Below are 22,220 nucleotides of genomic sequence, written 5' to 3'. Positions count from 1 at the left end.
CTGGTGTCCATGTCCAGTCATCACTGCAAGAGGTGGGGGACACCCTGGACAGGTCGCAAGTCCATTTCAACCGGTGGGTCAGCAGATGCTAGGCCGCTCATGCGTGGCCAGTGACAGCTGTCCAACTGAGCTTAACGTGGCGGGTTTTTTTTTTTTACCTCTTAAACCAGATGGTCAGACCTGCCTCCTCCTCAACAAGTAGATTAACACAATTTTATATTGTGCATTCTTTAGTTTTCTTTGTGCTGATTCATAAAACCACATCAAAGTCTGAGACCGTCCCAGATCGCACATTATATGAATCAGCTCGGTCGTGACAACGCAGAGCATTAACATCATATCTGGAAGATGTGACAAGAGCCGGGTTTAGGGATTCGAACCAGATCACAGACAGCAGGAAGGTTTAAAAGATTTATTAATAAACTGCTTATGGTGGAGGTCTTAGTCCTTGGGCCGGCACAATCTGAAGAGATAGCAGAGTTAATGAACAGGAGTTCAATTGTAATTTTCAGATTGTTCTGATGACAGTCACCAACCTTCACAGACAGACGAGGGAGCGATTCCTTGAAGGAGTTTGTTCTGGTCACTTCACCGGTGGGGAAGATGAGCCGGTTTTGAGACCGAGCTGAGCAGTGAGCAGTAAGGAGGGAAATACAAATGGCAGGTTCAGAGAAACAGACAAGTTCGATACACGGGTGGTCAGAGATCCGAAGCCAAACTTGTGATGAGTTCCAAAAGTTGTGGTCGTTATAGAGGAAGCCGAGGTCATTTCCATAAGCAGAGCAGATAATCCAAAACAGACAGGCAGAGAGCAAGGCGAGGAATCCATGGAGCACGCGTGAGGTCAAAACCAGGAAGACAAACGAGACTATGGCATGAATGCTGGACATTTACTAACTGGGAGGTTTTCAATAATCTGGCACTGAGTAGAGTGACTGTGGGGTTTAAGTACAGGGAAAAACAGGTGAGCTGCATGAGCTGCATGAGAGCAGGAAGTGCAGCAGGATGGGTGATAGGCATTACAGAGACTTAGTAACCAAAACTAGAGCATGAATGGAAAGAGAACATGGCAGGTTGGAGCAGAAACGTGACAAGATGTCTGTAAATTTCAACTAAATCTCAGGCTTTGGTTATCCCGTGCGAAAGCGCCACATAAAAAGCAGATGTTGGGGAGTAATTTATTGATTACATGCGATCCCGAGGTAAAACTAATCCCGTACAAATAGGGCTGTAGATATCTTAAGACTGCCTCCGTGTGATTTCTGAATGGACCAAAGTAGTGGGGGGTTCAAAGCCAACCCATTTCAAATGTGCCTTTGTACTATGAAACGAGATAGTAACAGAGCCAAAATAGCCGACGTGAAAAGGTAAGATGGTGCTGTGGCTCAATAATGTGACCAACTGATGACATATAGTCTATGTGACCACTTATTTAACGCGTTGCGCTCCAGGTCAAGGTAGCGGAGTTATTATCCATGCCTCTTTTGGTTCCACAATGCTCACTTCATTTCTAAAAGCTCACGTCTGTACGGAACATGGCCATCTGTGTATGAACAACTAGAGGCAGCATAAAAATGGACTGCTCTGTGCAGCACACAACATTTTATCCCAGTACCTATAATATTCACTGAGTTCTAACCATTTTTGTTTTTTCTAATGCCAGTTGTCATCTTTGAGTTGACTCTGACATGTAATCTTTTGTAGAGGTACATTCAAGGATTACTTTCAGAGAGTTTCATTCAAATCCATCCATTGATTTGTGAGATATTTTCATAAAAGACAGGCAAACAACCCCAAGCGCACTCACAAACACTGGCTTAAACATTCTCAACACTTTGCCTAAAGTGATGGACGATAATAAAGACATTCAAGAATATAGTTTCATTCTTTTTTGGTTCAATAACACACATGGCCACTAAATGTTTGCACCACACATTTCTATCAGTTAAAAGACCATCCAAAAAAATCAACCTTAAGCAAATTTGTGATTTAATGCAGGTACAGTGTCTGTATGTGTATGTAAATACTTTAAAAAGGTAAACTTAATGCTACAAACAACAAAGTCCATGCTCAATAATCCAGGTATACAATCCAACATTTTTCAGTCAGGTCATCTGGACAGTTTCTTTTTTTGTGTGCTGAAACGTTTCACCTTCGATCCAGAAGGCTTCATCAGTCAAGGAAACACACAACAAAACTGATTATTCCCCCAACAGCTTACTCCAAAGTGGAGCAAACTTTTTTTGTGTTTCAGCACAAAAAAAGAAACTGTCCAGATGACCTGACTGAAAAATGTTGGATTGTATACCTGGATTGTTGAGCATGGACTTTGTTGTTTTCAACCAGTTTGACAAGACTGTCAACAAGGAAGAGGGCTGGCAATGGAGGAGGGGACGTAAAAAAGAGACCATCTTATCACAAGCAGAACTGGTTTGTTCCACTTTGGAGTAAGCTGTTGGGGGGAAAATCAGTTTTGTTGTGTGTTTCCTTGACTGATGAAGCCTTCTGGATCGAACGTTTCAGCACAAAAAAAAAGAAACTGTCCAGATGACCTGACTGAAAAATTTTGGTTAATGCTACAAAATTAACCATGCAGTAAATTACTTTTCTGGAGCTCTGCTTTTTGCCATAAGGGACTGTAGAACATGCAGGTCTTTTCACTTTAGTTTGGTGCAGCTGTTATCACTGGGCTGGTTAATCATCAGACAGAATGAAATCTGGGAGTGCCAGTGGTATTCTTGACTCAACACAGTTTGTTACATGGTGAAACTCAGTGGTGACAATAAAAACAGTGACTGTGTCATGTTCTGCCCTGGCAATTGAAATATTAAAGACCAATCAGGATGTCAGCAGTAGTTTTGTTTAAAACATGAGCCCTATTAATCCACTGATCGACACAGAGGGACAGACTCACCCAGTCATGGACGTCCTGCTCCTCCCCAAGCCTGACCAGTGGTTCGTCCCACAAGATGTTAGATTTTCCATGACGCCAAATCTTGCTGCGGGTCTTATAGGCATAATAAGCAGAGAGAGACAAGGCCAGCACCACCATCAGGCCCAACACAAATGCCACTGCCTAAAAAAAGATCACACAACTATTTATAATGGAAGAAAATTGTCATAAATGGAAAGAAACAAAACTGAATTTTGTTGAAGCTGAAATTGAGTTGCTGTGGCAACTCCTGAACAGAGAAAAACAGAAAGAAAAGGAAAGGTGCAACAAACCAAACAGAAGTTTAAATGAACAAAAAGAAAGCTGAAACAAAACAGATGCTCAGTTGGAATACAAGCTAAACTAAGCAGAACAGTGAAAGGCTAAAATTATCAAAACAGAAGTTAGTAGCCTAAACGTAAACAATAACTAAAAACTAACAGTAACCAAAAACTAAAACTTGCAAAACAAATACTAAATTGTGCAAACAGTACCTAAAAGTACCAAAACAGAAGCCAAATTTTATTTAGCAAAGCAGTGGCAAAATGATAAAACCAGTAAAATAGCTAAAAGCAGAAACAAAAACAAAAATAAATAAATAAATAAAAGCAGCAACACACTTAAAAGCTAAATTTACCAAACCTGTAACTAAAATATAAAACCATTAAACTGTAGCTAACAGTTAACATTATAAGAAAATGTACTGAAATGCTAAATGTATTAGAGTAACTAGCTAAAACTTGCACATAATAGCTGTAGCTACAATTAGCAACACTGTAACTAAAAGCTAAAATTAGCTAAACTGTAAATTAAACCTTAAATCAGCAAAGCCATTGTAAAGGCCAAAAAAAAAAAAAAAAAGCTAAACATTGCATATGCATAGCTAAAACCTAAAACTAGCAAAACTTTAGCTAAAGCTAAAATTAACTAAACAGTAGCTCAAAGCTATTTAGAGGACAGGAAAAAAACAGAGCAAATGTGAATATTTCAAAGAAAACAGAGTTTTGAAAGAATTGTATCGATGTCAATGTTTCTCCATTTGGAATTTTGTGTAAAAACATTAAATATTTTTTAAAAGTTTAAAAGTTACATATACAAAAAGTCAGAGCACACTATGCTGGATCAAGCTAAATATTTGATACTTGTACAGTTAAAATAGGGCAAAGTATGCCGTTTGCAAAGAAATGTGCAAATAAACTATACAAGGGAAAACGTTGGTTACGTACTGTAACCCCAGATTCTATGAGTATAAGCGTAGCCCTTTAAGGCTGTCGCTGATGGGTTATCCCGTTATGCGAAGCATTACACTGAAAAATTTAGTCCACGCCCACCTGCTGTGTGGGCCCCACCTGGTCCGTATAAATTACGTTAAGAGCGGGTAATCGGCTCCCAAATAATTTTTCTTCAGCCATTTAGGAGCCAGTGAATCCCGACGCTTAAAGGGCTACGTTTATACTCATAGAATCTGGGGTTACAGTACGTAACCAACGTTCTATTTCGTATAGGCTTCACCCTTTAAGGCTGTCGCTAATGGGTTAAGGGCGAAGCAGATGTGGTCCTCGCCTCACTGGGTCCATTCAAACACCGTATGAAGCAGAAGCTTGCCAAAAAAACGTCTTGTCACTCAGCTCCCAATGTGCGTAATTACGCATTGCGTAATTATGTGTGCCATGCACAGACACATGTTGTGTAACTATGCCTTCTGAATGCATGAACGCCCCGGGAAAAAATTCAACAGGGACGGAAAATATGCTAAAAAGAGCCATGAACCAACCGGTTACGGCTGAACAGTATGAACAGATTAATAATAACAGGAGAACTGATTATTAATCAAATGAACTGATTGGTAACAATAATCATGAACTGATTAGTGACAATAGAACCAAAATAACAATCGCAACTTGTGACTGATACCAACATCTCACACTGTAATGCATGCAGACAGATGTGAGTTAAACGGAGTTCCATGAAACAACAATATTCATTCTGTAAACACTAAGGACAGAATATGTCATGGAACGAGCCGTCACATCACGTAGATAAAAGTGAATAAATAAGCAGGGTGTTGACCACGCGGCCGCAGTGCAAATATCCTGCATTGTCATACCATTATGCAAAGCAGTCAAAGATGCAATACTCCTGATCGAGTGTGCTCTGAGGTTGATAGGAGGCTCTAAATCTGATGCTCTGTAGGCTTCAGAAAAGGCCTCACACAGCCAGTGTGACAAGCGCTGGGTGGATAACGGGCGACCTGCAGGTGCATCTCTATAATGCACAAACAAATGTTGAGTTTGACGCATTGCAGCTGTGCGTGTTATGTAACACGTCAATGCCCGCACCGGACAGAGAAGATGGAAAAACGCTCCTTCTTCTGATTTGTGGGGGGAAGGGAAAACCCCTCCAACGATGTCACCCTTGATTTAAAAGAGCTCGTGATGTTTTAGGCATAAAAGCTGGGTTTGGTCTTAAATCAGCTGAGCTGCCATCAGCCTGAATTCTAAGACATGATGGAGCAACAGAGAAGACAGATAATCACTCACCCTCTTAGCGGATGTTAAAACCAGCAGCAGGGCTGTTTTAAGAGACAAGAATTTAATTGGGACCTGATCCATAGGCTCAAATGGAGATTTGATCAGGGCTCGCAGGACCAGCGTGGACCCACTTGCTCCACAACCCACTGTGGAGCAAGTGGGTGAAACAGACCTGCGTCTCTGTACACCTTTTAGAAAACGCTTCATCAGTGGATGATTAAAGGCTGTTCTGTCTCCGAAACCTTCGTGGCAGGAAGAGATGACTGCAGCGTACGTTTTAATCGTGCTGGACGTCAAATTTCTGTCCATCAGCTGTTGTAGAAAGGACAGCATGCCACCTAGTAGACATGAGATGGCCTCTACACATTTCTCTGTACACCAGCGCTGAAAAACTGTCCACTTTGATGTGTACAGCGCTGTGGTAGATGCAGCACGTGAATCCTGGATTGTGCGCACTACATCCTGTGGGAGACCCATCCTCTCAAAGCGGATCCGCTCAGCAGCCAGACCCACAGATGCTGGCCTATTTCTGGGTAACTCCTCATCGCTCCTCCTGCCTGGAGGAGAGCATGCTCCCTCCATGGCAGTTTCCACGGGTGCCCTGACAGCAGGCGTTGCAGGACTGGGAACCATGGTGCGTTCATGTGCTCGGGGGCCACCAGGAGAGCTGTCAATCCCTCCTCCTGAACTCAGTTCAGGAACTGTAAAATCAGAGGAGGTGGAGGAAACGCGTACAGAAGCGTTTTGGGCCATGGGCTGTGGGCAAACGCATCCACCCCCAGTGGTGGTTCGTTTCATGGGCTCAGAGAAAACCATAGTTGACACTGAGTATTTTCTCGTGTCGCAAACAGGTCCACAGCTGCTTTGCCAAATTTCTGCCATGTCTGAGTCATCAGGTCTGGATAGAGAGTCCAGTCCCCGTGACGTAGACTGTCCCTGGACATCACATCTGCCCCTTTGTTCAGAACACCGGGTATGTAAACTGCTCTGATGGAGGGCAGCTTTTGGTGAGCCCAACACAGTAGCTTTCGCGCAATGTGTAACATCTGGGCTGAGTGCACACCCCCCTGACGGTTTATGTAAGCAGCAGTCATCTTGTTGTCTGTGTGAATCAAAACGTGTTGATTCTGCAGCACATGAGCAAAGTGTTGAATCACGTTCAGCACCGTGTGACACTCCAAAACATTTATGTGGGCAGATGTGTGATGGGGCCACAGTGCCCCTATTGCTTGAGATAGGCATATCCCCCCCCAGCCTGACAGCGACGCGTCCGTGAAGACTAGCACGTGTGACGTTGGTCTGCTGACGGGGGCTCCCTCCGACAGAACCAGGGTGTTTCCCCCGTGTCGGAGGTCTGCCCTCATGGAGGGAGGAACAGTGATCATCCGTCTCTTTTGTTTTACTGGATCCAGACGCGCAAACCACCTCTGGAGGCGTCTCATGTGTAATAAACCCAGCGGGACAACTGTGTGAGCTGATGACATCATTCCTAACAGCTTCATGATGGAAAACAGCTGTTACCACTCTGCCAGGTCTTACATGATGGAGCTGGTCTTTTAAAGTGTTGATTCTCGTTTGTGATAAACGAGCCCTCATGGTGGTTGAGTTTAGCTCCACTCCCAGATAAACAATTGCCTGGGCCGGGAAAATTGAGCTTTTCTTCCAATTTATGGTGAAGCCCAGATTTAACAGGTGTGATGTCAACACCTGAGCCTGCATCACTGCTTCCTGTCTGGAGCATGACAGCAGCAGCAGGTCATCCAGGTAAAAAAAAAACTCTCATCCCTGCTACGTGTAACGGATGCAGGGCTGTCTCCACACACTTTGAGAACATACGAGGCACGAGGGAATAACCGACCAGCAGCCTGTTGTTCTGATACATCATCCCTTGAAAGGAGAAACACAGGAATTTTCTGTGTTTTGGGATGATCGGTGTGTGAAAATAAGCATCTTTCAGGTCGACGGAAAACAAACCAGTCATTTCTCTGGATGTTGTCCAACAGCTGTCTGGTTGTCAACATGTGAAACGGTCTGTCCATGATCACCTTGTTGAAAGCTGACAGATCCAAAATCGGTCTCATCCCTCCGGTCCATTTGGGAACCAGGAAGTAACGTGAGTAAAACCCTGTGTTTTTCTCTCCATTGGGAACTCTGGAGATTACTTCTTTTATCAGAAGCTCTTGGACTTCTGCATTTAGGGATGAGATTTGGTCTGGTGATGACAGGACTGTCTCTAAAATTCCTCCGAACGGAGGGGGTCGGGTTGCAAATTGTAACGTGTAACCTTTGCATAACACCCTGGCCATCCATCTGTCTGGCGAGCATGTTTTTAGCCACTCTGTGTAACGTTCGTGGAGTAGACATGCGTTTAAGTGATGCGTCATGTTTTGTACGGATGCCATCCAGTCCACCGCCTCAACCACCGTCATGTGTCGCAGGAATGTTTTCCGCGTGGCCCAAGGCGAGGCTTCCTCAAAAGGGCTCTGAACGTGCCCATGTGCTGCGTTCGGACCGCAGACCAACCTTCATGTCTAGGTGGGCCGGTGTGTGCTGAGGTGAAGCGTGACAGCTGATGATGCCGTGGGGCTGCGCGTTTGACGCCACTGCGGTGAAAACGCGTGTCGCTCCTGCCGCGTGTGGTGTCCTGCGCTGGGTTCGCTTTGAGATCTCGCATCTATGCCGCCATGAGCGGGCGAGCACTGCGAAGCTGTGAGTGCGACTTCATCTACGCCATGCCGTTTGAGTGAAGACTGCGAGCCCCGCGGGAGCACACGTTTTCTCTGGTGGGACGCGCGCCGCTCTCGCTGGAAGCGAGACTCGTCACTGGGTTCGCTCAGCTGTCTCACGCTTATGCTGCCGTGAGCGGCCGAGCGCTGAGACGCGGTGGATGAAGGCTGCCTGTGTGGCGGTGGCACGCGTTTGCTTCGATGCGGCGTGTGTCGCTCTCACTGAGAGCGAAGGTCCTCCACAGACCCGACCTGCGGTCCCACATTTATGCCGATGTGGGCCGGTGAACGCCGGGGAGCTGTGTGTGCACCATCATCAATGCAATCCCGTTTGGGTAAAGGCTGTTTGTGTTGCGTGAGTGCGTGTTTGACACCGCTTGGGTGAGGATCGTGCAGCTCGGGTTGACAACGAGTTATTTCTCTTACCATTGTGACGTGTGAGCGTCTCGTCATGTCTTGGAACAACGGTGAGTTTAAAAAGCCCTTATTAAAGACACCGTCTAGTTATGTGTGGAGGGTGTGTGCGCAGCCGCTGTGAGTCCATCCGAGCTTACAGACTGGCTAGAAACAGACACTTGATCATTGAATGATGTTTTATTCAACATTTGTGTCATATTTACACACACCCTCCGCAGACCATCATTCTGAATCTTTTCCCCCATGAGCTCTGGGATTCGTTGGCCCAGGGCGCCATCTGCTGGGGGTCTCTGGGAAAAACTTTGGACACTCTGTTGCCGGGATGAAGAGGGCTGGACAGGCTGAAGCTCAGCGAGACGGCCGTGGGACCGTCTTGCCACCAGCTCATTTCGTGTGGAGGGTGTGAGAGAGAGTCACTGTCAGATCATCTGAGCTGACAGACTGGCTAAAAATGGACACTTTCATCATTAAATGATGTTTTACTCCAAACTCGTGTCACCTACACACATCCTCTGCCACAACCGTCATTTGCTCTGCCATTTGTTGTCCTAGAGTGCCATCTGTTGGCGGTCTCAGGGAAATGCTGAAAAACTCCTTCCTCCGGCTGCGATGCGGGCCGGCAGACAGCAAAGAGGCGCACCAGTTGGGGATGACGTCAGCTGCTCTGCAGACGGAGCGTTGTCTCCTCCCGCCTCTGAACATGTATGCCAACAGCGTAACGTGTTGTTCGCTGCGGCCGTCTGGAACGCATGCTGGTGAGCTCAGTCGAAGATCGGTGTCACCGTCTGGGTTACGCTAACCGGAGGCGCGGGACGCTGGTCCACCAGGACATCTTGCTCCGATGAAGCCTCCGTCAGGCTCGGCTCCAAGGGCACTGAGGGAAAAACCGCTCGGTGAAAACCCCTCTGCTCTGGTGATGGGCGCGGGCTGTGGGGACCGGGCCCCCAATCTACCAGGAAAGCCAGCTGTGGCCTCGTCCCGTAAGACGCCCTGTTGGGAAAAACGAGGCCAGATGGGGTCAGGACGGTGAGCCGGAAAAGGAGCCTAGAAAAAGAACCCTCCCGCTGGATCATCCGAACTGGCGGGAAAAAGGCGCGGGACGTAAAAAAGGTCCCTTAATGTCAGCCACTCCTGGGTTACGCGGGCAACCCCAGAGGGTGCAGTCGGCTGGGAGCGGTGTGATCGCCGATGCGAAACGAGGTGGGATGAGGTGAGCATTCGCTCAGCCCCCCTCTACCGACACTACGCTCTCCAGGAGGGAATGAGCCCTGGGGGGCCGCTGCTGACGCTGCCTGTCCCGGAGGAACCATCCGATTCACTCCGGGGGTCGGCGATAAGAGGAAAATTACAAGATGGCGTTGTCCAACGTGTAGCGACCTGTCACTGAGAAATACTCCTCGACGCTTACCTTGAAACAAGACTGCTCGTCAGTTTCTCCTCGGGGAGGAGAGCTCACCAGGATGACCGGAGGTCGACGTTACGGGCCAAGCATTCTTAACAAAGGTTGGTCATCTACACAACTTTCCTTCTTCGTTCTTCTGACAGTGCTATTAGCTCGCTGAAGAAAAAAGGGGAGCCGATTACCCGCTCTTAACGTAATTTATACGGACTGCGTGGGGCCCACACAGCAGGTGGGCGTGGACTAAATTTTTCAGTGTAATGCTTCACATAACGGGATAACCCATCAGCGACAGCCTTAAAGGGCAAAGCTTATACGAAATAGAACAAGAGTGTGCTGACTAAGCAATCACAATCAGATACAGGTCAACAGAATGAAATAACTTCTCTTGCCTCCTCAGGGTCCATGTAGCAGTAGTGGTGCAGGTATTGATTATACATAGGAAACCTTCCAGGAAAACCGGCCCCCACACTGCTGCTGAGGCTGGGGCTACCCTGGATGCTCTGACACATCCTCAGCATGGGGTTATACAGCATGCTCTGTGAGCTCTGAGACATCGGGTTCACGCCAATCACAAAGATGATATTAATGATGCCCTAGAAGGCAAAATACAGATGATATTTATTCACAACATTTAATTTTTAATGACACTGTGTCAAGGGAATTTATGTAAAGGTCATGGATGTTTTCACTTACTAATTTTAAATTAATGTAAAACCATGTGTGTGAGGTCAAGAGAGTATTTTTGTCTACTCAGAGAGGAGCCTGTAGGCGCCTGATGAACTGAGCCTGCAGATAACATAACTGACACCTTCAAATCTATGAGCTGTGAACTTGTCTTGACCTTGCCTCTGTCTGATAATGGGTATTAAAGCTTTCTCTAACTCTTTGTCCATGGACAGACCTCACAGCCGGAGCTTCAATGTAACATCTGTGTAAGCCTGATTTGATAGTAAACTAGGTTGAAGAATCTTCTTGTGTCCTCAGAGAGGCTTATTTGAAAAAAGAGATGATGAAAAGACAATTAATTTAGCCAACACACTGCTTGTGTCAGAAATTGCAAACCCAGAGATTTCCTAAATTTGTTCATACTCCTCCATCTTTTACTTTTGTCCCCATACTTGGATCAATAGGTATTTGAACACTAGCTGGTCACAAGTGTAAGGATGGTACCATTTGCTGTGTCTGTGTTTCCCTAGTGTTTCCTCGTCAGTTTAATTGTTGCCACCTTTGTCTCGTCACACCTGTTGTAATCACGTCTTGTCTTGTCCTTGTATATAAGCCTCCTGTTCTGTGTTGTTCCTTTGTTGGGTCGTATTCGTTGGGTCTCTGTGTTCTCCTGCGTCTCCCCTGAGCTCTCCTGAGTCCTCCCTGAGTTTACCTCTGAATCTTCTGTATCACGTAAGTTTTGCTGCCACGTCAGCTATTTATTTTGTTATTAAAATATTTATTTTTATAATCTGCCGAGTTGAGTCCTGTCTGCACTACTGGGTTCGTTCCTGTCCACAAAATCCTGACAACAAGCATTAATTGCCTCCTTAAACAGTGATAGGTTTGGACAGTGACAGATCAAGTTTAAGGCTGCACTAATCAATGGTTACCTCATTAGTGAGCTGACCATCCATCCATGGTAAATGGACTGTACTTACTAGCACCTTTCTATCTTATGGAGACACTCAAAGTGCTTTACACTACGATCTGTGCCTCATTTACCCATTCATACAAAACTCTACTAGATCCCTACAAAGCTAATTGAACAAATCTTTCTAAAGAGACTAATCAGAGTTTTATCACATTCAAACACTGATGGACAACCATCAGAGGCTATGAGAGGTTCAGTGTCTTGCCCAGGGACACTTCAGCATGTGACTGCTGGTGGATTCGAACCCCCAACTCATGCATTGGAGGACGACTGCTCTAACCACTCAGCCACAGCCACCCCATCCATCCATTATCTTTACCCGCTTCTTCCTTTTTCGGGTCGCAGGGGTCAGTGGTGCCCATATCCAGCAGTCATTATGCGAGAGGCAAGGGACACACTGGACAGGTCTCCAGTCCATCACAGGGACACATAGAGACAAAAAACCATTCACTCTCTCGCTCACACCTAGGGACAATTTAGAGTTACCAGTCAGTCTAACATGCATGTTTTTGGTCTGTGGGAGGAAACACCGGAGAAAACCCATGCATGCATGGAAAGAACATACAAATACCCAGACAGTTCCCGGGCTGGGATTTAAACTGGTGACCTTCTCACTGAGAGGGAAAGCTCTACCAACTGAGCCACCGTGCCACCCGTGAGCTGACTAATTGTGTGAATGCCTATTGAGATCCACTCACTTTTTCTTCCGTACGTTTTTTGGCATCTAACTACTCCCACAATTTTTGTGCTATTTCAGTTCTTTCAGGACATGACTGCTACGACTTTTGGTATTGGTGCAACTTTAGCCTTTTGAGATATTTAGCCTTTTCTGCCATTTTCTTGTCCATTGGAAATGAATTGAGCTCTGTTTACATCTTTCATAACTTTTGATCTGTTTACAACCTTTTAATGCTACTTTCACACAGATCTGATTTAAACTTCTTTCAGCTTCCTTGTGCAAATTTCTAGAAAAATTCAGCTAATTTCAGCTATTTTCACAGCTATTTTGTGCTCCTTTCAGCTTCATTCAGCTAAGTTCAAGATTTTTATGCTTCATCAAACTTATTTCAACTAATTTCAGCTTGCTGTACTCCTTTCAGCTTATTTCTGTAGGATTCAGCTATTTATGTTATTTCGTCTAGCATTTAGCTGTTTTGATGCCAATTTCATCTTTATCAGCTTATTCCATATTTTTTGCAACCATTTAAACTTTTTTCAACCTAATTCAGCAAAAACATGCTCCCCCAACTTCCTTCTTGTAATTTAAGCTTATTTCTGCTTGTTTTATCAACTATTCCGCTGTTTTAGGCAAATTACATATTTTTTCAGATAATTTCAACTTTATTGTGCTAATTTCTGACTTTTTCAGCCTTAGTGGGCACAAGTAGGCTCCCTCAACTTCCTTTTGGAAATTTAAGCTTCTTTCTAAATGTCTTTTGCTACTATTCAGCTGTTTTATAAAAAAAAAAACTAGGATAACTCTGTCATTTTTAGAGCTGTTCAGCTGAAACTTGGCATGCTGGTAGCTGACAACAATCCCTAATAGATTGAATGAAAATTAAAAAAAATCAGCTAGTTCATTTAATTTCAGCAGTTTTTTTCAGCAGTTTTTGTGTTTTCATTCATCTAATTTCAAGATTTTTATGCTTCTTCAAACTTATGTATATTAATTTCATCTTGTTGTGCTTCTTTCAGCATATTTCTGTAGGTTTCAGCTATTTATGCTATTTCACCTAGACATTTAGCTGTTTTGATGCTAATTTAATCTTTTTCAGCTAATTCCACATTTTTGGAAATTTAAACTTTTTTCAGCCTAATTCCTAAACATGCTCTTCCGACTTCCTTCTAGTAATTTAACCTTATTTCTGCTCATTTTAGCTACTATTCAGCCGGGTTTTTTTTGGGTTTTTTTTTAGCAAATTACAGCTTCTCTCAGATAATTTCAAGTTTATTGTGCTATTTTCTTCCTGTTTCAGCCTTAGTGGGCACAATTAAGTTCCCTCCACTTCTTTTTGGAAATTTAAGCTTCTTTCTACATTTCTTTAGCTCCTATTCAGCTGTTTTATAGAAAAACTAGGATAACTCTGCCATTTTTAGAGCTATTCAGCTGAAATTTGACGCATTGTTAGCTGACATTGATCCCTAATAAACTAAGTAAAAATTAAAAATCCAAGACGGCCGATACTGAGATCCACTTTCTCTTCTGTACGTTTTTCAGCATCTAACTACTCCCACAATTTTTGTGCAATTTCAACAATTCATATATCAAAATGTTCAGCTGTTTCAGGACATGACTGCTATGACTGTTGGTATTGGTGCAACTTTAGCTTTTTGAAATATTTAAACTTTTCTGCCACTTTTTTCATAGAAAATGATTTGAGCTCATTTTACATCCTTCAAATTTTTAGATCTGTTTACAACCTTTTACAGCCCCTTTCACATTTTGTTCTGGTTCAGCATCTTTTAGCTTCCTTGTGCAAATTTTTGGAAAATTTCAGCTAGTTCAGTGAATTTCAGCTGTTTATTCAGCTGTTTATTCAGTTGTTGTGTGCTCCTTTCAGCTTCATTCAGCTAAGTTCAAGATTTTTATGCTTCTTCAAACTTGTTTCGACTAATTTCAGCTTGTTGTGCTCCTTTCAGCTTATTTCTGTAGATTTCAGCTATTTCTGCTATTTCAGCAAGCATTTGGCTGTTTTTATGCTAATTTCATCTTTACCAGCTTATTCCACATTTCTTGAAATAATTTAAATGTTTTTCAGCCTAATTCAGCAAAAACATGCTCTCCCGAGTTCCTTCTAGTAATTTAAGCTTCTTTTGGCTTGTTTTAGCTACTATTCAGCTGTTTTTGGCCAATTTCCGCTGTTTTCAGATAATTTCAACTTTATTGTGCTAATTTCTGCCTTTTTCAGCCACAGTGAACACAATAAATCTCCCCCAATTCCTTTTGGAAATTTAAGCTTCTTTCTACATTTCTTTAGCTACTTATTCAGCTGATTTAGAGAAAAACTAGAATAACTCTGCCATTTTTTTTACAGCTATTCAGCTGCAATTTGGCACATTGTTGGCTGACAACTATCCCTAATAGACTCTAAGTGAAAATCAAAAATCCAAGATGGCTGCCTTAGCAAAAAAGGAAAAATACTCTAAATCAGCCAGTTTTAGTCATATTGAGCTTAAACTTGGTGTGATGATAACTGACAATAATTTATGTCAAATGTGCATGAAAATCAAAAATCCAAGTTGCCCACCATGACTACTTTTGTATGGATTTAAATCAGCCATTTTTACACATACAGAGCTAAAATTTGGTGAAGTTATAGCTGAGAACGTTCCCTATCACATGCTGCATCCAAATCAAAATCCAAGATGGCCACCTTAGCTAAGATTGAAAAAAAAAAACAATAGTTCAGGCATTCTAGTTTAAATTTGTTTTTATGACTGATGAAGTCGCAGCAAATCATCTTCTCAGTTCCATTTAATACAAGAAAAACATCTGTGTCTTCAAACTAAACTGCAGACATCAATTTGTTTTTTATCAAAAATAAATAAATAAAAAGGCACAACAAAATAAAACCCTAAAATGCCTTTCAGAAGTCGAGGCAAGGTGTTAACCAGATCAAGACAAACCAAATAGACTAAATAGATGACATAAAGGCAGTGTTCATAAGGGTGTAGTTTAGACTCAGCAGGTCTAAATACAATAGTCACATACAATAGTGTGTTGTTCTTGAGAAACATCCAGTTATTTTGTATGATGTATTAATGAGGAAGACCCACCTGGAGCACTGCCTGAATGATGTCACAGATGAAAACAGTGAGGTAAAACCTGCACCCCCGCATCATTCTGGACCGAGAGAAACTTCCCACCAGAAACCCAAGTGAAACCAAGAAGATGATGGCAGCCATAGAAATCATTGCTGCCTTAGCCGACTGCGGCGTCATGTAAGAGCTGCCATAGCCATAGCTGCCTCCATAATATCCAGAACCTACTCCACCAACAGAAACTGGGTCACCCACACCGTAACCCCCATACCCAAATCCATTCATGTCCCACACCAAGGTTGAAGCTATGCAGGCAAAGATGATGAAACACATGAGCACTGTGGCCCCTTGGAAAGTCTTGACGAAACCCGGAGCTGAGAACCACCGGTAGAAGTGCTGAGGCTGTCCTTCCAGGTAGTAGGAGTCAGGAGACAGCTTGTGAGTGTAAGGAACATGCTGGATCTGGGGAGACTGAACACTCCTTGAAGGGTAGAAGCTGAGGGAGGTGGTGCTATATGGTGGGCTGTATACAGGGGGGCTATCATAGTACCGTGGTTCATACATGCTCTTCACCTGGAGTAAGGATGAAAATTGGAGAAAAATAATTATGTACAAATATGCATGCTTCAATAAAATATAAAATAAAGCACAGAATGCTCCTATTTTTCCCGTTAAAGCCCCTTTTTACTTCAACCATCTTTCCTTTACCAGTAACCTGCACCTCATCATTCAAGAAGAACCTAACCCAGCAGGCTTCAATTATTCAGACGGCAGAAAGGAGGTGAGCTGGGGCAGCCATGTGTACTGTTTATGCACCTGTTACACTCCCCGCCCACACACCCACACACACACACTACTGCGCTGTACTGTAAACTGTACCTGTGTGCCCCCCTGCTGGGAGTAATCCAGCTGAGAGAAAGGGGAAACTACAAAGTCAAACCAGTTGCACCTGAATTATCTGACACATTTGATCAGTATTTCACTTTTGCAAACTGTTATCGGGGAACAAAAGAGCAGGAATGAGCAGAATTTCAGCATTATTGAGCATGCATTAGGACAGCAGTTCAGGAGTTTTAGCTTTTACCCAATCACTGAAATGTAAATTTTCCCTTTGTCTGATTGTGTTCATGTGGATGCCTATTACTAAACAAAACCATACATGAATCAGTGGGCAGACTTTATTGAAACCAGCACACATCCAATAGATAAACATTTACAATTACCAGTTAAGTTTTGGAGCCAACTTAAATCAAGATGCTACCTTGGAAAACACAAAAAGTCCAGCAGACAAATTTATTTAACTCAGTCATTTTTTCTGATATTAAACAAAGGTAATAGCCAATAGTCATTTACAACACATAGACTACTCTGAGCATGATGTCTGGTGATACTGCATTATTTTTTTTTTCAAACCAGCTAACTCTTATTTCTCAACACAAGATGATTTTAGTCCAAAACTCTGACATGAAGGGCAGTGGGTGACATGCATTCCTTTAGGGAATGACTTAAATCAACCAGTATATTTTGAAATGCAGCTTTTTCACATTGCCAACATACTAACTATGGTAATAGTATTCAGTGAAGATGGTGAACAAACAGACAGTAAACATCCTGATTTCATACTTTGAGTACATTTTATCCCACAGATAGGCTAATTTAACAGCTTTTGACTAAAACATTCTTTAAATGTTGCTCCATAACAAAAATCACTTACCTAGCTGAAGATAGACCTTTCAGACTTTTACTTGGGTGTCAAAACGTTGCCTTTCTAACACCACAATATCAACTTTGTTCCTTGTGAGCTATCATAAACTTGATTGCCTTACATGAAATGTGACACCTGAGCCTGAGCCTCTGTGTCTCCGCAGGCACAGAGTCCAAGTCCAACCCTCACACACCCACGGGCTTCCTGACCAGCTACTCACTTCAACATAGCAACACACAACGTTTAAAGCACTCCAGCTCATGGGATGTTTTATAGTCTACAACATTAAAAGGTGGATTCAGATAGAATGGGCGACATTTTGCTTAAATGTTTAGAATAGTTTACATTAGCCCTGTATGGAACATGATTAGTGCCAATAAATTAAAAGTAATTAAATAAATGTCTGATAGAAAATGACACAAAATCAAGCATATTAAATAAAACAAGACACATTTCAGAACCAAAACAACTGATTTGCAAACACAGGTGTTGTAACGATCTTTAAAAAATAGAATCAATGTTAACCTCAAAAAAAGTTTCCAAAAAAGTTCCAAAACCCCATTGAAACAGTGCCAACTCGCCCACAGTTCAAATCAAATAAAACAAAAATAAGTTTTAAAAATATTAACCATAAAAATCTTATTAAAATAAACAACTACTTTACCCCTCCCTGGGCTGCCACCTTACCGTGGTGGAGGGGTTTGAGTATCCCAATGATCCTAGGCGCTACTGTATGTTGTCAGGGGCTTTACGCCCCTAATAAGGTCACCCAAGGCAGACAGGTCCTAGGTGAGGGACCAGACAAAGTGCAGCCCAAACACCCCTATGATGAGAAAAAGAAATGGACTTGATGTTCCCTCGCCCGGACGTGGGTCACCGGGGCCCCACTCTGGAGCCAGGCCTGGAGGTGGGGCACGCGGGTGAGCGCCTGGTGGCCGGACTTTTACCCATGGAGCTCGGCCGGGCACAGCCCGAAGAGGAGACGTGGGTCCCCCCTTCCCATGGGCTCACCACCTGTGGGATGGGCCAAAGGGGTCGGGTGCAATGTGGGATGGGTGGTGGCCGATGGCGGGGACCCTGGTGGTCTGATCCTCGGCTACAGAAGCTGGCTATTGGGACGTGGAATGTCACCTCACTGGTGGGGAAGGAGCCTGAGCTGGTGTGTGAGGCTGAGAGGTTCCGGCTAGAAATAGTCTGACTCACCTCTACGCATGGCTCTGGCTCTGGAACCAGTTTCCTTGAGAGGGGTTGGACATTCTTCCACTCTGGAGTTGCCCCTGGTGAGAGGCGCCGAGCAGGAGTGGGCATACTTATTGCCCCCCATCTTGGTGCCTGTGTGTTGGGGTTTATCCCAGTGAATGAGAGGGTGGCCTCCCTCAGCCTACATGTGGGAGGACAGGTTCTGACTGTGGTTTGTGCTTATGCACCAAACGGCAGTTCAGATTATCCATCCTTTTTGGAGTCCTTGGAGGGGGTACTGGAAAGTGCACCTCCTGGGAACTCCCTTGTTCTGCTGGGGGACTTCAATGTTCACGTGGGCAATGACAGTGAGACCTGGAGGGGTATGGTTGGGAGGAACAGCCCCCCCTGATCTGAACCCGAGTGGTGTTCTGTTGTTAGACTTCTGTGCTCATCATGGATTGTCCATAACTAACACCATGTTCAAGCATAAGGGTGTCCATATCAGCACTTTGGTTGGCTTTGTAGCTGTTTTAAGTGCTTTAGAAATAAAGTGGTATGGTAAAATAAATAAAGTGGTATATGTGCTCTTGGCACCAGGACACCCTAGACCACAGTTCGATGATCGACTTTATCGTCGTCTCATCTGATCTGTGGCCACATGTCTTGGACACTCGGGTGAAGAGAGGGGCGGCGCTTTCCACTGATAACTACCTGGTGGTGGGTTGGCTCCGATTTGTGGGGGAGAATGCCGGTCAGACCTGGCAGACCCAAACGTATTGTGAGGGTTTGCTGGGAACGTCTGGCAGAGTCTCTTGTGAGGCAGAAATTTAACTCCCACCTCCGGGAGAACTTCGAACATGTTCCGGGGGAGGTGGGGGACATTGAGTCTGAGTGGGCCATGTTCCGTGCCTCTATTGACGAGGTGGCTTACCAGAGCTGCAGCCGCAAGGTTGTCGGTGCCAGTTGCAGCAGCAACCCTCGAACCCGGTGGTGGACATCATTGGTGAGGGATGCTGTCAGGCTGAAGAAGGAGTCCTATCGGGTCTTTTTGGTCTGTGGGACCCCGGAAGCAGCTGATGGGTACTGGCAGTCCAAGCAACATACTTGGGTGGTCGCTGAGGCAAAAACTCAGGCATAGGAGGAGTTCGGAGAGGCCATGGAGAATGACTTCCGCATGGCTTCAAGGCGATTCTGGTCCACCATCCGGCGTCTCAGGGGGGAAAGCGGTATGCCACCAACACTGATTATAGTGGGGGTGGTGTGCTGCTGACCTCAACTCAGGATGTCGTGGGTCAGTGGGCAGAATACTTTGAAAACCTCCTCAGTCCCACTGGCATGTCTTCCACTAAGGAAGCGGAGCCTGGGGACTCTGGATTGGGCCCTCCAATCTCTGGTGCTGAGGTCACCGAGGTGGTTAAAAAGCTTCTCGGTGGCAGGGCCCCAGGGGTGGATGAGATTCGCTGGGAGTTCCTTAAGGCTCTGGATGTTGTAGAGTTGTGTTGGCTCACACAACTCTGCAATATTGCATGGACATCGGGGGAAGTTCCCCTGAATTGGCAGACTGGGGTGGTGGTCCCCCTATTCAAAAAGGGGGACCATAGAGTGTGTTCCAACTACAGGGGGATCACACTCTTAAGCCTCCCTGGTAAGGTCTATTCAGGGGTTCTAGAGAGGAGGGTCCGTCAGATAGTCGAACCTCGGATTCAGGAGGAGCGGTGCGGTTTTTGTCCTGGTCGTAGATTACTGGACCAGTTCTACAGTCTCAGCAGGGTCCTGGAGGGTGCGTGGGAGTTTGCCCAACCGGTCTACATGTGCTTTGTGGACTTGGAGAAGGCGTTCGACCGTGTCCCTCAGGGAACCCTGTGGGGGGTACTCTGGGAGTATGGGGCACCGGGCCCTTTGATATGGGCTGTTAGGTCTTTGTATGACCAGTGTCAGAGCCTGGTCCGCATTGCCAGCAGTAAGTCAGGCTTGTTCCCAATGAGAGTTGGACTCCACCAAGGTTGCCCTTTGTCACCGATTCTGTTCATAACTTTTATGGACAGAATTTATAGGCGCAGCCAAGGTGTTGAGGGGATCCGTTTTAGTGGCCTTAGGATTGCGTCTCTGCTTTTTGCAGATGATGTGGTCCTATTGGCTTCATCAGATCGTGATATACAGCTTTCGCTAGAGCGTTTCACAGCCGAGTGCGACATGGCCGGGATGAAGATCAGTTCCTCCAAATCTGAGGCCATGGTCTTGAGCCGGAAAAGGGTAGAGTGCCCTCTCCGGGTCAGGGAGTAGGTCCTGCCCCAAGTGGAAGAGTTCAAGTATCTTGGGGTCTTGTTCACGAAAGAGGGGAAAATGGAACGTGAGATCGATAGGTGGATAGGTGCAGCGTCTGCAGTGAAGTGGGTGCTGTACAGGTCTGTCGTGGTAAAGAGAGAGCTGAGTCAAAAGGCGAAGCTCTCAATTTTCCGATCAATCTACGTTCTTACCCTCATCTATGGTCATGAGCTTTGGGTTGTGACCGAAAGAACGAGATCTTGGATACAAGCGGCCAAAATGAGTTTTCTCAACAGGGTGGCTGGGCTCTCCCTTAGAGATAGGGTGAGAAGCTTGCTCATCTGGAAGGGACTCATAGTAGAGCCGCTGTTTCTCCATGTCGAGAGGAGCCAGTTGAGGTGGCTCGGGCATCTGTTTAGGATGCCTCCTGGACGCCTTCCTGGTGAGGTGTTACGGACATGTCCCACCGGGAGGAGACCCAGAGGAAGACCCAGGACACGCTGGCGGGACTATGTTTCTCGGCTGGCCTGGTAATGCCTTGGGATTCCCCCCGAGGAGCTGGATCAAGTGGCTGGGGATAAGGAAGTCTGGGTCTCCCTACTTAGGCTGCTACCCCCTGACCCGACCCCGGATAAGCTGAAGAAAATGGATGGATGGATGGATGAAGATATGCAAGAGAGTCTCACAAGCAGTTTCACAGACATACAGAGCAGGAAAGCATAGCGGAGAGGGAGGGGAAGAAGCATCCGATCTTGGAAAGAGCAAGTAAGAAAATTTCACAATTCCAATAACAACACATTTAGTGTAAGACAACACTCCAGTAGACAATTACATGCCAGGGAGACAAAAGTGGGTGAAGAATTTATCTGACAAACAGCTCACCCAGCCGGAGACAGATATTCTTGCTAGGGGACTGAACTTTGCTGTTGTACCAAGTAGAATTTCTCTGGTGGGGATGATCACAGCCACATAATCAGCCATCCGTAACAAGAAAATTTGAGGGTGAAGCAGAACAACTCAGAATCAAAGTTTCAGCCTGTCTCAGCAATGCCAAACCCCCACCTTCCAACATCAGTAGAGAGGAGAGGGATGCACTCACCACTCTTAGCAAGGACAAAAACATCATAATTATACCAGCAGACAAAGGAAGGTGCACAGTGATTTTGAACCAGAAAGACTATCATAAGAAAGTTATGACACTCCTTAGTGACTTAAACACTTATGAACCTCTGAAAAGAGATCCAGGAAGTGGTTACAAGAAGAAATTGATAGATTGCCTGACATTTTGGAGCAGGACAAGGCTATTGACCGTATTCTGTACCACAGACTGTACCCAGTGGAAGCCACACCTAGTCTGTATGGTTACCTAAAATTCACAAACAAGGTGTACCTTTAAGACCAATTGTTAGCATGATTAACTCAGTCACTTACAATGCTTCCAAATATCTGGGTCTGTACTCATCCCTTTATTTGGCAGCTCAGAACATCACATACAGAACACCATGGACTTTGTGGATAAGGTGAGGGATGTCATCATGGAGACTGATGAAACAATGGTCTCTTTTGATGTTACATCACTCTTTACGTGCATTCCTGCTGCTCAGAGTGGTGTCTGATTTTAATCTTAAACTGACCACCTCTACTGCATCATCAACAGGA

General features: G+C 44.8%; 1 protein-coding gene across 1 annotated transcript; it reads right to left on the bottom strand.

Annotated features, from left to right (window-relative positions):
• Positions 1-10,370: 10,370 nt before the first annotated feature.
• zgc:154006 (uncharacterized protein LOC563016 homolog) lies at positions 10,371-15,973 on the bottom strand. Its single transcript, XM_037682017.1, has 2 exons — positions 15,425-15,973; positions 10,371-10,601 (listed from the first exon to the last, which is right to left on the bottom strand). Exons 1-2 carry the CDS (start codon positions 15,971-15,973, stop codon positions 10,371-10,373), a joined length of 780 nt encoding a protein of 259 aa, XP_037537945.1.
• Between the last annotated feature and the right edge of the window lie 6,247 nt (positions 15,974-22,220).

Source organism: Nematolebias whitei, chromosome 9 (assembly GCF_014905685.2).
Source record: "Nematolebias whitei isolate Nwh7 chromosome 9, NemWhi1, whole genome shotgun sequence".
Taxonomy (NCBI): Eukaryota; Metazoa; Chordata; class Actinopteri; order Cyprinodontiformes; family Rivulidae; genus Nematolebias; species Nematolebias whitei.
The sequence above is the reverse complement of the archived record's forward strand: the minus strand, read 5'-3'. Positions and strand labels throughout refer to the sequence as shown.

Bases quoted from the DNA above. Each gene is read 5' to 3' on its own strand.
- zgc:154006 (XM_037682017.1), bottom strand. From the start codon at position 15,973: ATGTATGAACCACGGTACTATGATAGCCCCCCTGTATACAGCCCACCA. The intron at 10,602-15,424 runs GTGGGTCTTCCT...TTTGCCTTCTAG, and splicing joins TCATTCAGGCAGTGCTCCAG to GGCATCATTAATATCATCTT.